The following is an 11827-nucleotide window of genomic DNA, read 5'->3' on the forward strand; positions in this document are numbered from 1 at the left end:
GTGCTCTGGTGCTGCTGCATTGCAGTTCAATTTCGTTTTCGCCAGCTGAGAGGTCTTCCCAGTGTGCACATTACTTGGAAAGACTGACTCATTCCTTCGGCTGCAGTGCTGTTTGACTTGCAGGGAAACAAGAGAGCACAGATATGGCATTAAAGAAGGACATGGACAGTTATTATTAAAGCTGGTATCGGAGAGATGGTGACTGAGCATTGTGAAAAATGGCTCCTTCTGAGCACAATGCAGAATGTTATAATGACAGGATTTACATGATGCCGTATAATGAAAAAAAGTTATGAAACTAGCCCAAAATGTGTCCTTTTTCTACATCGTGAAGCTGTTGCTTTATAGTGAAAGGGAGACAAAATAGAAACAACATTTTACCAATTTATTTTCCACAAAGAAACATCTTTAAAATAGACTAGATACAACAGCATTAACTTCAGTGAATCAAACTGACACAGTTGGAGTTGTTGAGGAAAAATTGTGTTTAAATGAGCAACATAAAATCAGATATGTTGTGACTTCTAAAATGCACTTGTGGTAGTAATGCTCGCACACACCTTCAGAATATTTCAGTGTTACGAAATCGCTTTTCCAGCTCCCAATGTTTGGTTTGAGCCATCATTCATCTCATCACTATAATCCCCTTTCAGCATTACTGTACATTTCCTCTCAAGTACGGCAACAGGAAGCGACTTCAGCCAGCAGAGCAAGGTAATTGGGGCTCATGTTCACCGAGCAACACTGTCTCTGACAACGGCAAGCGTTGTCTCCAGATGTCCAGCTTCACCATGGTCCTCCTCACAGCTTCACCCCCTCTCACTGTTGCTCCACCACGGTGCCGTCCTCCTATTAGAGCAGTTTCAGGACATGAACTTTTCTTAAATACCCGGGACTACACGGCATTTCCACTATCACAGCTTTCTCGTGTCCAGAGAGTTAGTCCAGTTTGCCATCATTTTAAAACAACACAAATATGTAAACAGCTTAGAATATATGCACACACGCAACAAAACATTTGTAAAGTCCAAAGCATTTCATTCCACAACGCAGTGTTTCTTTTTCCCTCGCTCCTCTGCAGTGCAAAAAAAACTACAACAACCGGAAAAAAAAACAATAAATAGACTTCCTCTGGTTTATATATTTCTGTGTTTATGTATATACATATATATATATATATTTAGAGTGATGGTCTCTACATGAGCACACAGCTCTTGGCCCGGTCCTTCCTCATGGTTGGGGCCTCGTCTATTTGCTCAGTCCGACCCGGCAGCGGTGGCAGGGGCAGCTGTGACACTCGCTTCAGGCCTCTGCGGGAAGTGCTGCGTTTTAGCTGCGGCTTGTGCGCCCGCCGCACCGACGCCACCGTGGTGACGTGGAACACGTCCCGAACGCTGTTCTCCGACACCTTGGATGTGCACTCTACGTAGGCCACCGCCCCCATCTGTCGAGCTATTGTGCTGCCCTGGAACACGGAGACAGGCAAAGCAAGAGACAATTAGCAAGCAAGCAGACATCATTTACGGGGCGTTTCTGCCAGGAAACATGAAAGGGGAGAAAGCGTGCAACATTTCATCGGCAGTGCCACAGAAACCTTCAGCTTGTAAAAGCTGACATTTTCACGACACATTTCTTTTGTGCTTTTTTCTCTCCTTTCAATGGTTTGGTACAAACTCTTTTCTAACCAAAGTCCTGACCGTGACGCATCCTCTTTCGTTTCCTTTCAGAGGTTGTGCTTGAGTTTACTCCATTCACAAAGAAATACAATTTTACAACATGCACCCCATCCGTCATTGTTTTTTGGCAATAAGCAGGTATTATATCTTAACGGTGGAAGACTAAATGTTCCCGAAAGAGGCAGCAGATCCGAGACAAAGATGTCAATCTAAACCGTAGACTGAATGTCAATGATCTAAACATGTCTGGAGACAAATGCAGCTCCTCCAGCTGAGGCATGAATAATGTAGATGCTCATATCCTCAGTCTGTGGTGAGAGAGTGGGAACTGAGCGCACTAGACCGCTGTTGACATGGTCTATGCAGCTATTTAGAGAGAAGAGACTTCTAAGTGAGCTCCTCCACAACTGGAGCTCACCCCTGAGTAATGTTACAATATACCCGGTTAATTGAGACCGTAAATTGTTTGCTTGAGATGAAATCAGAGGCAAATTAAATTCTAAAATCCCTCTTGCCTCTCTTTTTCATTCAGGATCAAGACAGATAAAGGTTGAAACCAATGAGACAGGACTGCATTTCCCGTGACCCTAAAATTGCATGCTCTCCAACACGGAGAGGTTTTCATCCCCTGTGGACGTGGTTTGATTTTTATCGCCGTGGTTCACTGAGCCACCTATAAGAAGCAATAAATTCCTCATTTGGTGGAACGGACGATTTAGATTCGAGGGCGGCGGCTGGAGGGGGCCACGGTGGAGATCGTCGTGACAAGCGGAAAAGGCTCGATCAGATCTTGGGCAGATTAATGCGGAAATGTCTGGAGTTCACCCAATGGTCACTCTCTGGCGACTCCTCAGCTGTGTTGGAATTCAATTTAAGATCAACAACAGGATAACAACACAGGTTATTGGATTAGAGCCCCAAAGATGTTTACTGACACACATTTTCTGGGCTTGTTGGAGGGACAAACAGGAGTTGCCTCAGAGGAAACTAGGGACTGAAGAAGGAGCGAAACAATAGCTTCATGTAGGCATGGCCACAAATGGCCCGGATATATTGTACATCAGCTCTGTGGTTTGCTACCCCATCTTTTGTTTATGTATCTTATTTACATGAACTGTCAGTTGTGTAAGTTTTTTTTTCTTTGGCGGCTTCGTGCTTGTAGCCTCCGGCGAGCTCTCAGACAGCAGTGAATAAAAAAGGCTCCTTTGTTCCGAGGGCCTTTGTGTGGTGGTGAAAAAGCCCCTCCACTTTTTGTATGTCCAACACAGGAGAGCACAAAATGAACACGCTGAAAGCTTATTTAAAATTCACAGATTTACAGAACAATTTATCATCGCCTCCCGCTTCTCCCCGTCCCCTTGGCTTCGAGGTCATGGCGGCATGCGATAAAAGGGCTCACTCATTCATCAATGTCCGTTTTTCTATTCATCCTGCATTTTGGAAATCTCCAAATCTGCATGAATATTTCATTCCAGGGAAAAATGTTCTCCCTCGACATTAACTCCACTAACCGCCTGCGCCTCCTCCGCGGCCCTTGCCGTAAGCAACCTTGCATCGCCTATCAGCAAATTTCGGTCAAAACGCCAACCCCAGCAGCATATCCCAGAGGGGTTTCACACAGCTCTTTTTCTGCTGTGGTTGATTATGCTGCATTAGTCCCCTTTCACACTCCCTTCCTGTGGGACTTCACCTGAGAGGAAATGCCAAGATGGAAAAATTCTATATAACCGCTGGATCGCTTTCTAATTTCTTTTCCCAAAAACCTGTGTTGTTTTCAAGTCTGTCTTTTTTTTCCCAGTACACCATCCGAATCTCTCTCTCTTGTTTCTCACCCTCCCCACTCTCTCTTTCTTCTCACATATCCATCATGTGCTTGTTCTCACCTGCTCGTGGGTGACAGGGATGAGGCGCTGCTTGGAAAGCTCCCTCAGGGTGCTGACGTCTGTCCTCATGTCCAGCTTACAGCCGACCAGCACCACTTTGGCGTTGGGACAAAACTCCTGTGTCTCCCCCTGCCACTGTTGAGACATGAACAGACAGAGTTACATCACTGATTGTGCCAAACATGAGCGTAGAGCCGCCTGTACCGCCTGTGATACAGTAGCGACCTTTGGCTCCTCCGACACTGGATACCTGAGCTCGATGGGGATTTGTGCTCCCTTGATGAAAGACAATTGTTCAGCTCAGGAGTCACAGAGAAATAAAAATGTCTTTTGAATCTATATGTCCGCATTCCTGAGATTAAATGAGGAGATATTTGTAAAAACAAAACAATAATGTAAGTGGTTCACTTCTGAGACGCCACCAAACAGCCCTTAGAAATTATGATTTAAACTATTGTTATTTTAAAGACTTAACAACAGGAGAAACAACAGGAGAAGACTTAACAACAAGAATTGAGAGATGAATTAAAATGCATTGTTAGTTGCACTCCTGTAAAACATGAATGCATCTGTGTCGTAACATTAGGGCTTCAACGTACAATTTTCTGAATTGTTGATTCAAGACAATTATTCTCTTGATTAACCACTTCATTGTTTGATCGATACCTTCTCAGAAAGCTGAGAAAGTGCACATCATATTTTACCGAAACATATCACAGCTTTACATCGCTTGCTCTTTGTTCATGCCACTTTGGTTCAGGTTTCTACCCATCAACGAATGTATTTCAGGTTCTGTACAGAAAAGGTTGAGCAGTCTTAAATGTCACTTCTGAAACTCAGCTGAACCAACATAGTCTCTGTTCCCTGCAGGTTAATGCACGACCGCCGCCAACAGCCCTGAAATATTCCTCATGCCGTGTGCAGAATGTCAGGGTGTCCATTCACCCGTCATGTTGAAGACAACCTTTGACCTTTCGAGCCCACCCTTATTCTACCAACAACACCCAATCAAAAGCTTTGATTGCTTAACCCTCTCTCCTCCCCCAGCTGTCATTTGCAAACCTTGGTTTGCTTGTTTCTAGAGGTCAAGAGTCTAATTTGGGACGGTGATTGTGCAACAGGTTTTCCATGTGCCCCTGGGTTCCAGAGATTACCAGGGCGACAGCTCGGGGTCAGGGGTCAAGGCAACCCCCTGCTGAGGGATACATGGGAAAACCAAAAGCTTGACGGGATCTCTGCTTCCCCCTGTTGACAGAGAGCACCGACGCTTGTGAGATATGTGTGAGGTAAAAAAAAAAAAAAAAAAAGGTGTCTCGGGTTAGATCTAGGAAAGTCTGCAATGGGCATTTTAGCAGCTCCCCTCAGACCACTAAACACGTCAACGGGCCAGCCGTGGGAACTGTCTATGAGCAAGGAGCGCAGTTGAAAGGCAAACACACACACACACACACACACACACACACACACACACACATGGCTTCAAGATGAAAGGCCACAAAAAGGGAAGGACCTATTTCACATGACACCCATCCACGCAAACAACCCATTAAGTTGGGTGTCTCTACATGTGCAGTAGGTATTGCCATCAGCTGTAATAACACTTCCATGACCACAACCCCGCCCTGCAAGTATCACACTTTAACCGCCACTCTTAACTCAACTCCAGTGTCGCAGCATCGGAACCAAAGACCCCTTACAAATTTGAAGTGCCACCATCTGGCCAACTGTTCCGCATAAAACTTTGATTTTAATTTCAATTTAATTGTAGATTGCCTACAATAAGTGCTCGTGAACAGACTCTGCAACAGCTCGTCTTTGATATGGTTCATGTGGCTAAGTCGCGTATGTGATTTTCCTCTCGCAGCCACTCGTGTGCAAAGCCTCTCTGCTCATTCTTCACTCTGACCTTCCGTTTCTCAGAGGCACAAGGGTCAAGTTTCCATGGACATTTTAATGAGATAAAGGAGCGAGAGGCTCTAACCTCTGTGCTGATTTGCTCTATTGTTGAGCCATGAAAATGCAAGCTGCTGCTGCTGAGTGGGAACAAGATGCTGATCGAGAGAAACAAGATTTATTTCCGGTTAGTTCTCCAGTGTCAACGCAGATATTAAGTGACGATCCAAAGTGTTGAGAGGAGGAGATGAAATAAAAAAATAAAAAAAAACACTGACCTTCTTTATGACACTGTCCAAAGTCTCCGGGCGGCTGATGTCAAAACAGACGAGAACTGCATCCGAGTCCGGATACGCTAGTGGCCTCACGTTGTCGTAATAAGAGGAACCTGTGAAAACACAACAGCATATGGCATAAGGTCATGGCGTCTTGTGATGAATTCCTGTGTGTACCTGCTTTTAACCTGAATTAACCCTGTGAGGTTCTTCAGCTCAGCCATATGGCTTATTGTCGATTAGAAACATGCTGCATATTGGTGGAAGGTGATCTAAAAGTCAATAACACATGGAGCGCTCGTTAAAGCAGAGGCCGTGACCTAAACTTGGACATGCTGCATCTTGAACGCACTCTGGAGATGCAAATGAGTCTTGATCTTAACAGTGTGCACATATTTGAGTATCTTTGTCTCTTGGGCTTCCACACAGCTGTGGCCACCCTTTATCAGAGTGCTTCATGAGGAATGTCGAGGGGTTGCTAACACACACACACACACACACACACACACAGTGAATAATAGTGAGTTGAAGATCGGAGTACTTGTGCACACGGTCCACAATCATTCTGAAACAACACAAAGGCCAAACGAAAAGTTGAACCACTTAATTGTGTCTAATCATCACTCTTCCTGTCTTTCTTGCAAATGGACTTCGTTTTAAAATCCCAAACTTCTTTCTGACTTGAGATTCACATGCACTCGCACGCCTCTCTCTCTCTCTCTCTCTCTCTCTCTCTCTCTCTCTCTCTCTCTCTCTCTCTCTCTCTCTCTCTCTCTCTCTCTCTCTCTCTCTCTCTCTCTCTCTCTCTCTCTCTCTCTCTCTCTCTCTCTCTCTCTCTCTCTCTCTCTCTCTCTCTCTCTCTCTCTCTCTCTCTCTCTCTCATATGTACCTTGATCAAATGTGAAGGCGGCTTGGTGTCTCTGTACTTTCACACACTTTCTTTTGCTCGTTTCCACAAGTCTCTTACAGCTCTCATTAGAAGGCTTGTAAAATTATCTGGGCTCTCTCTCTTTGGAGCTGTGGTTGTGGCTGTGGGCACCCTTCCTCCTGCCTTCCCTGGGAATTTGGTACAGAACTGAACTTTTACTTTTCAATAGATACTGCACTATGGCTGCATCAAATTTAGTGTCCCCAAAACTCTCGAGTTTTGGGGACAAATCACCACATTTTACCCTTACAACTGCTACACACGTGCATAGATCTGTGAATCACATGCTGTTAATGAAAGTATACTGAAACAACTCAAATATGACATGTAATCTTATAAGGCCACACCAACTGAGTATGATAACCTTTACACTTGCTGTTAACATGCGCATACCAGACCCGGCACAAAAGGCAGCGAGCATGTAAAGGAGCTGTGTGACTTTGTCTGGCGGGGTAAGTGGAGTCTGCACAATAGCGTTCCAGCCTGTTTCAGCATCACTATGTTTTCTTTGTTAATGATGAAATGACAATAGCTGCATGCGGCACTTATTCAGCTGACTGTCCCGTGATGACCCGCTCCCTCCGCACTGAGGACAATGCAACAGCCTGCACATTAAAGATCGATGTGCCTCCAAGTGAGAGAAACAGTTTTGTTTACATTCTGTTTCTCACCAAAAAGCACTTTGCCATCAAGGGCTAACAAAAACACTGAAGGTCTATCAATTATTACAAGACTTTAAAGAATAAAACGATGTGAAGTATGCATTGTTTATGTCTCCTGCTATTGTGGCATACCCCTGGATGTATTACCAACCTCTGCAGTCAGCCTATCACACGCTCGCTCATGGCGTGTATGAATGTACTAAGATAACTCCACTGTGTTACAAAATGGCGCACTATTCATTGAATGAAACTTGCTCTGTGCACACATAAATGTTCTTTAACCATTTTTGGGCTTCATACAGCATTTGCAAAAGAGGCCTCTCTGTACACATGCAGGGCAGGCAAATCTTAAACTGATACAGCTCTTTGCAACTTTTAGGTTTTTATTGGCTCAAATTGCGGAGACACAAATTTGCCATGATACAATGTAAAGATTGGCTATGATTGATATGACAATGATTGGTTATGGGAACAAGTGTTTATGAGCCCCTGCACATCACATGCCTTGCTATCTCCAACCATTACTAAATTGCTGCACATATAAAAACAATGAAAGGGCACATTAGCATATAATATTTGTCTTTTTTTCTTGAACATACACAGTAATCACATTTTTAGTGTAATATAGGAGGAAGAAATGAAAAATTAAGATTACCGTTTTGTAATGCTGAGAGAGCAGAACGAACACACACACGTGCACGCACACGCACACACACACACACAAATACACACACACACACACACACACACACACACACACACACACACACACACACACACACAGGGGGAAAAAAGCCCAATCACACGGATGCCAAGTTGAACAGTCAGCAAAGCACACATTGTACGACAGCAAGCTCTGATTGGTAGTGGTCACACATGAGATGCTGTAGCTGCTGAAGTTGGTCTTTAGTATGTATCACAGAGCAGCAGAACTTACTGAGGTTAGAGCTGTAGAGGAAAAGTGCACGTGGAGGTGGAGACGGTACAGACAAGATTTAATGACTTTGATGCGAGGGCGAGTGCAAGTGCAGAAGGATGAGATGATGAGAGAAGCAACCGCTGAATTACACCAGAATCCAGATGCAGGAGGAAACAGTTGAAACAAAAGGTCCGTGTTTGACTTAAGATGTAATTAGAGGCTGGAACGAGGCCCTTGGGATCAATTTATCGATCCCAAAGATCAGAATGATTGCAGGTCGCGGTCACGACAGACCTTGTCACCGCACAGTATATCTGAGCTCTTTTGCCGTGAGCGACAAGCAAGCTAGCTCTGCACTTTTGCAAAGGCAGAAAAAAAAGTCCTCTGAGGGAGGGAAGAGGAGAAACCGGCTTTGGTTTTAAAACAAGCCAAGCAGGCACAAATAAAAGTTGATGACCATAACGATCAAGAACATGAGGAGGAGGAGGAGAAGGGGGAGAAAACAGGTTTCTCCTGATTGGAAAATATATCACCTCCACTGCCTGAAAGGCGCCTTTTCCCCTTCCAGCAAAGAGACATGACCAGAGATAAAAGAGGACGTAGCTGTGGAGGAGGGGAGGAGAGGGGCTGTGCAGTGGGTGTTTGGGTAGGTAATGAAAGCACTGGACTCGGCAGGACAGATCAAATAAAGAGGTATGAGAGCTCTGGGTTGGCTATTGGTGAGGCTGGCCTGTGCCTATTCACTGTGAGGTGGAACAAAGGGTCAATTGAATTTTAGACAGAGCAGGCGGAGATGGATGGAGCAGGAGGCCGAGGGAGAGAAGCACATGGCAGGAACCACTAAAAACCATCACGCCTGAAGAGGAGTGGGACCCTGCCACGCCGTGCCAAGGACAAGCATAAACCACCGCTCACAAAACCTCCTCGAGCATTAGCATTAGCCTGCTTTAGCACTGGCGATCTCCCACAGTGAAAAGTGGATTTTTGTCTTTATTTGATAGTACTAATCAGCGCTGAGCCTTGCCTCTGCCGAGTATAGACGGTGGAGGTGGGAGGACAGCGTTCCTCCCTGGCCACCAGTCGAGCTTTATCAAAGACCTGAACATCCGAGCAAATGTCGAGGCGGACAGGAACACTAATGTACAGTAATAATGCTTCAGGGTTTGTGGTACGACTTCAATTAGGCCTACTGTGCCTTGGCACATTGACTCCCCCTTTGGGACTGTCTGTTTAAAACATGACAGCTCCTCATTCAGACCCTCCTGTGTGAGAATTTTCATTTCATGAGGACGGAAAATGAGATACACAAATGATGCAGTTAGATGGAGAAGATTCTTTAGAAAACCTGTGAAATTGAGTGTGCATTAACATCTAACAAAGCATGCAGTCTTCCATCACAGCAGGAATTCTCTCTGTCTGTCTGTTACATGCTCAATGCAGACACAGCTAAAAAGCAAACCATTATGGGTGAGGGAAAAGAATAGTCTTTGCTTCGAGGCTCTGATGTGTGAATGCACATATGGCAGGGAGTCAACACCAACTCATTAGGCCACACAACAAAACACCCATGCACACAGACAAAGGCAGGGTATAAGGAAACAAACACTCTCTGAAATGTCGACAAATAAACGAAAGCAGTTAGTGTGATCGAGTTAGCCCAAACCTTAGAATCACAACACATTCAGCACCACATACCCGGCATCTTTATTCTTCTGCAGCTGTTTTGCTCTTGAAATGCACCTTCAAAGCAAAGGGAAAACATTTCAAGTTGGGGTGGCCGAGTATCGTAGCAACCCAGAGGGATGCAAATGGCTTCATTGTGAGGCCCTGAAAGGAAGTAAGGAAGAAGAGAGCAGGGGAGCGGAGGAGAGCGTGGAGGCTAATGACTCCGGTGCATTGATTATTAGAGGTGACTAAAAGCAGGAGGAGGAGAAGAAGAGGGTTGGCACTCTGTCCCTTTAAAAGGATGAGCAGACTTTTCATCACTAAAGTTTGGTCTGTGTTGGGAACCGTTATGGTTTCTCCTCAATCGGGGTTCGTACTCGCATATAAAAAGAGACTGCTGCCAAGACACCCTTTGAGCAGAGGTGAAGTTATTTTGACTCAGTGTACCCATCTGCTGTACAGCGTGTTTTCTTATGTGAATATTAAGCCGGCACAAAACTTTCTCTTGCGGTCCCACGTCCAGAATCCAATACAGTGTACCTCATATGGTGCCACTGACCTTATACACATGGCGAAAATTGTAAACTCACACTCCGGATGGAAAATTTCTAACCTGGAAGATTGGCATAAAACTAGTGCTTCTGAAAGAAGGGACTTCAAAAGATTTGAAACTCAATTTCAGCTGGTTACTTAGCATGACATTTTAAAATGCCGGCTCTACCGTTTTAGAGTTTTGTCCATCATTCTCAGACTGCTCCAGGCAACCATTGGTTTCCATTCATTTGCACATGATTTAGAAATCAATTAGAAGACTTTTGAGACGTGTTTGAGTTGTTTAATCCGTCACAATGAAGAAAAAGATCTGGATTAATTTAGTCCGATATATTTCCATGAATGTGATAAATATTAAAGCAGACTTGAGGGTCACTACACAACTCCAGCATGATTTAAGTGTCTGCTAATTCATATATAAATGAATGGAAAACAACGCCTGCCCTTAGAAAAGTAGAAAATTATAGGGACGGAGCTTGGCTTATCCCGTGGACTAAAAGTAATGATATCTTGGCCACTATTGTGGTGGGCCACACTTCATGGGATTAAAATGGATTTCCCAGTTACAGTTTCTTGCGATCCATTCTTAATTCCTTTGTTACTTCTTGGGAAGTAAAGTCTCTTAAATACACGTTTCCATTGTTCTGCATTCTTCCTGCAACATAATAGCAGAGCGGATGGACTGCATACTTCCTCCTGCTGTGATGTAACTTCCAAATGGCCATCAATGATGGAAAGATTATATTTCTGAAATATTGAACCTAGGAGGTGATATTGCCAGTTTCAGATCACATTGAGATTCTGTGCAACGTATAGAAGAAACCCAGACATCACTTTGCTCTCATTAGCTTGGGCAGTGAATCTTAGCGAAAAGAAATTCCAGTAAACAAACCATAGCTTGTAATGAAGCAACCTCAGCTGGCCCGGACTCTATGCTGCAGCTTTTATCTTGGGTTGCCCATGCAGCTTGACATATAGGCCATGCACAGTGTACACATCACACACACACACACACACAGAACAGATAAAGCCGTTGATCTGTAATAGAGATGGCTGTGTCAAGTTTCCAATGGCATTAGCACACAACCGGGACAGTCGAGGTGACAGTGGGTTAAATGGCCATTAACCTCCCATGTCTGCAGCCTCCACACAGGGATATTGATCAAAGCCCCCTCTGCTTCTCCTGTGGAAGAAGTGCACCCTTTGAAGGGCATCGAGCACCTTCCACGCATCCGCTCTGAGCAGCGCTGCCGAGGACTCAATGCCTGCGTCTGTCGTTGAAAAGCTGGGCCGGCCACGGCGCTGACAGCACAAGCAAAAGGGATGGAGCAGCATTACTGTCTGTCTCCTGCTCGCCCCAGGGGTATGGAGATG

General features: G+C 44.8%; 1 protein-coding gene across 1 annotated transcript in view; it reads right to left on the bottom strand.

The window, feature by feature from the left end:
- Positions 1 to 371: 371 nt before the first annotated feature.
- Positions 372 to 11827, bottom strand: part of rnd2 (Rho family GTPase 2) — a 22998-nt gene continuing 11542 nt past the window's right edge. The window contains exons 3-5 of the mRNA XM_068577972.1: positions 5731 to 5840; positions 3560 to 3694; positions 372 to 1465 (exon numbers count right to left, since the gene is read on the bottom strand). Of these exons, the coding sequence (XP_068434073.1) occupies positions 1196 to 1465; positions 3560 to 3694; positions 5731 to 5840 (515 nt within the window). The 3' untranslated portion in view covers positions 372 to 1195. The remainder of the gene's footprint in view (positions 1466 to 3559; positions 3695 to 5730; positions 5841 to 11827) is intronic.

Source organism: Clinocottus analis, unplaced genomic scaffold, assembly GCF_023055335.1.
Source record: "Clinocottus analis isolate CAN_PGR_092001 unplaced genomic scaffold, fCliAna1.0.p SCAF_16, whole genome shotgun sequence".
NCBI lineage: Eukaryota > Metazoa > Chordata > Actinopteri > Perciformes > Cottidae > Clinocottus > Clinocottus analis.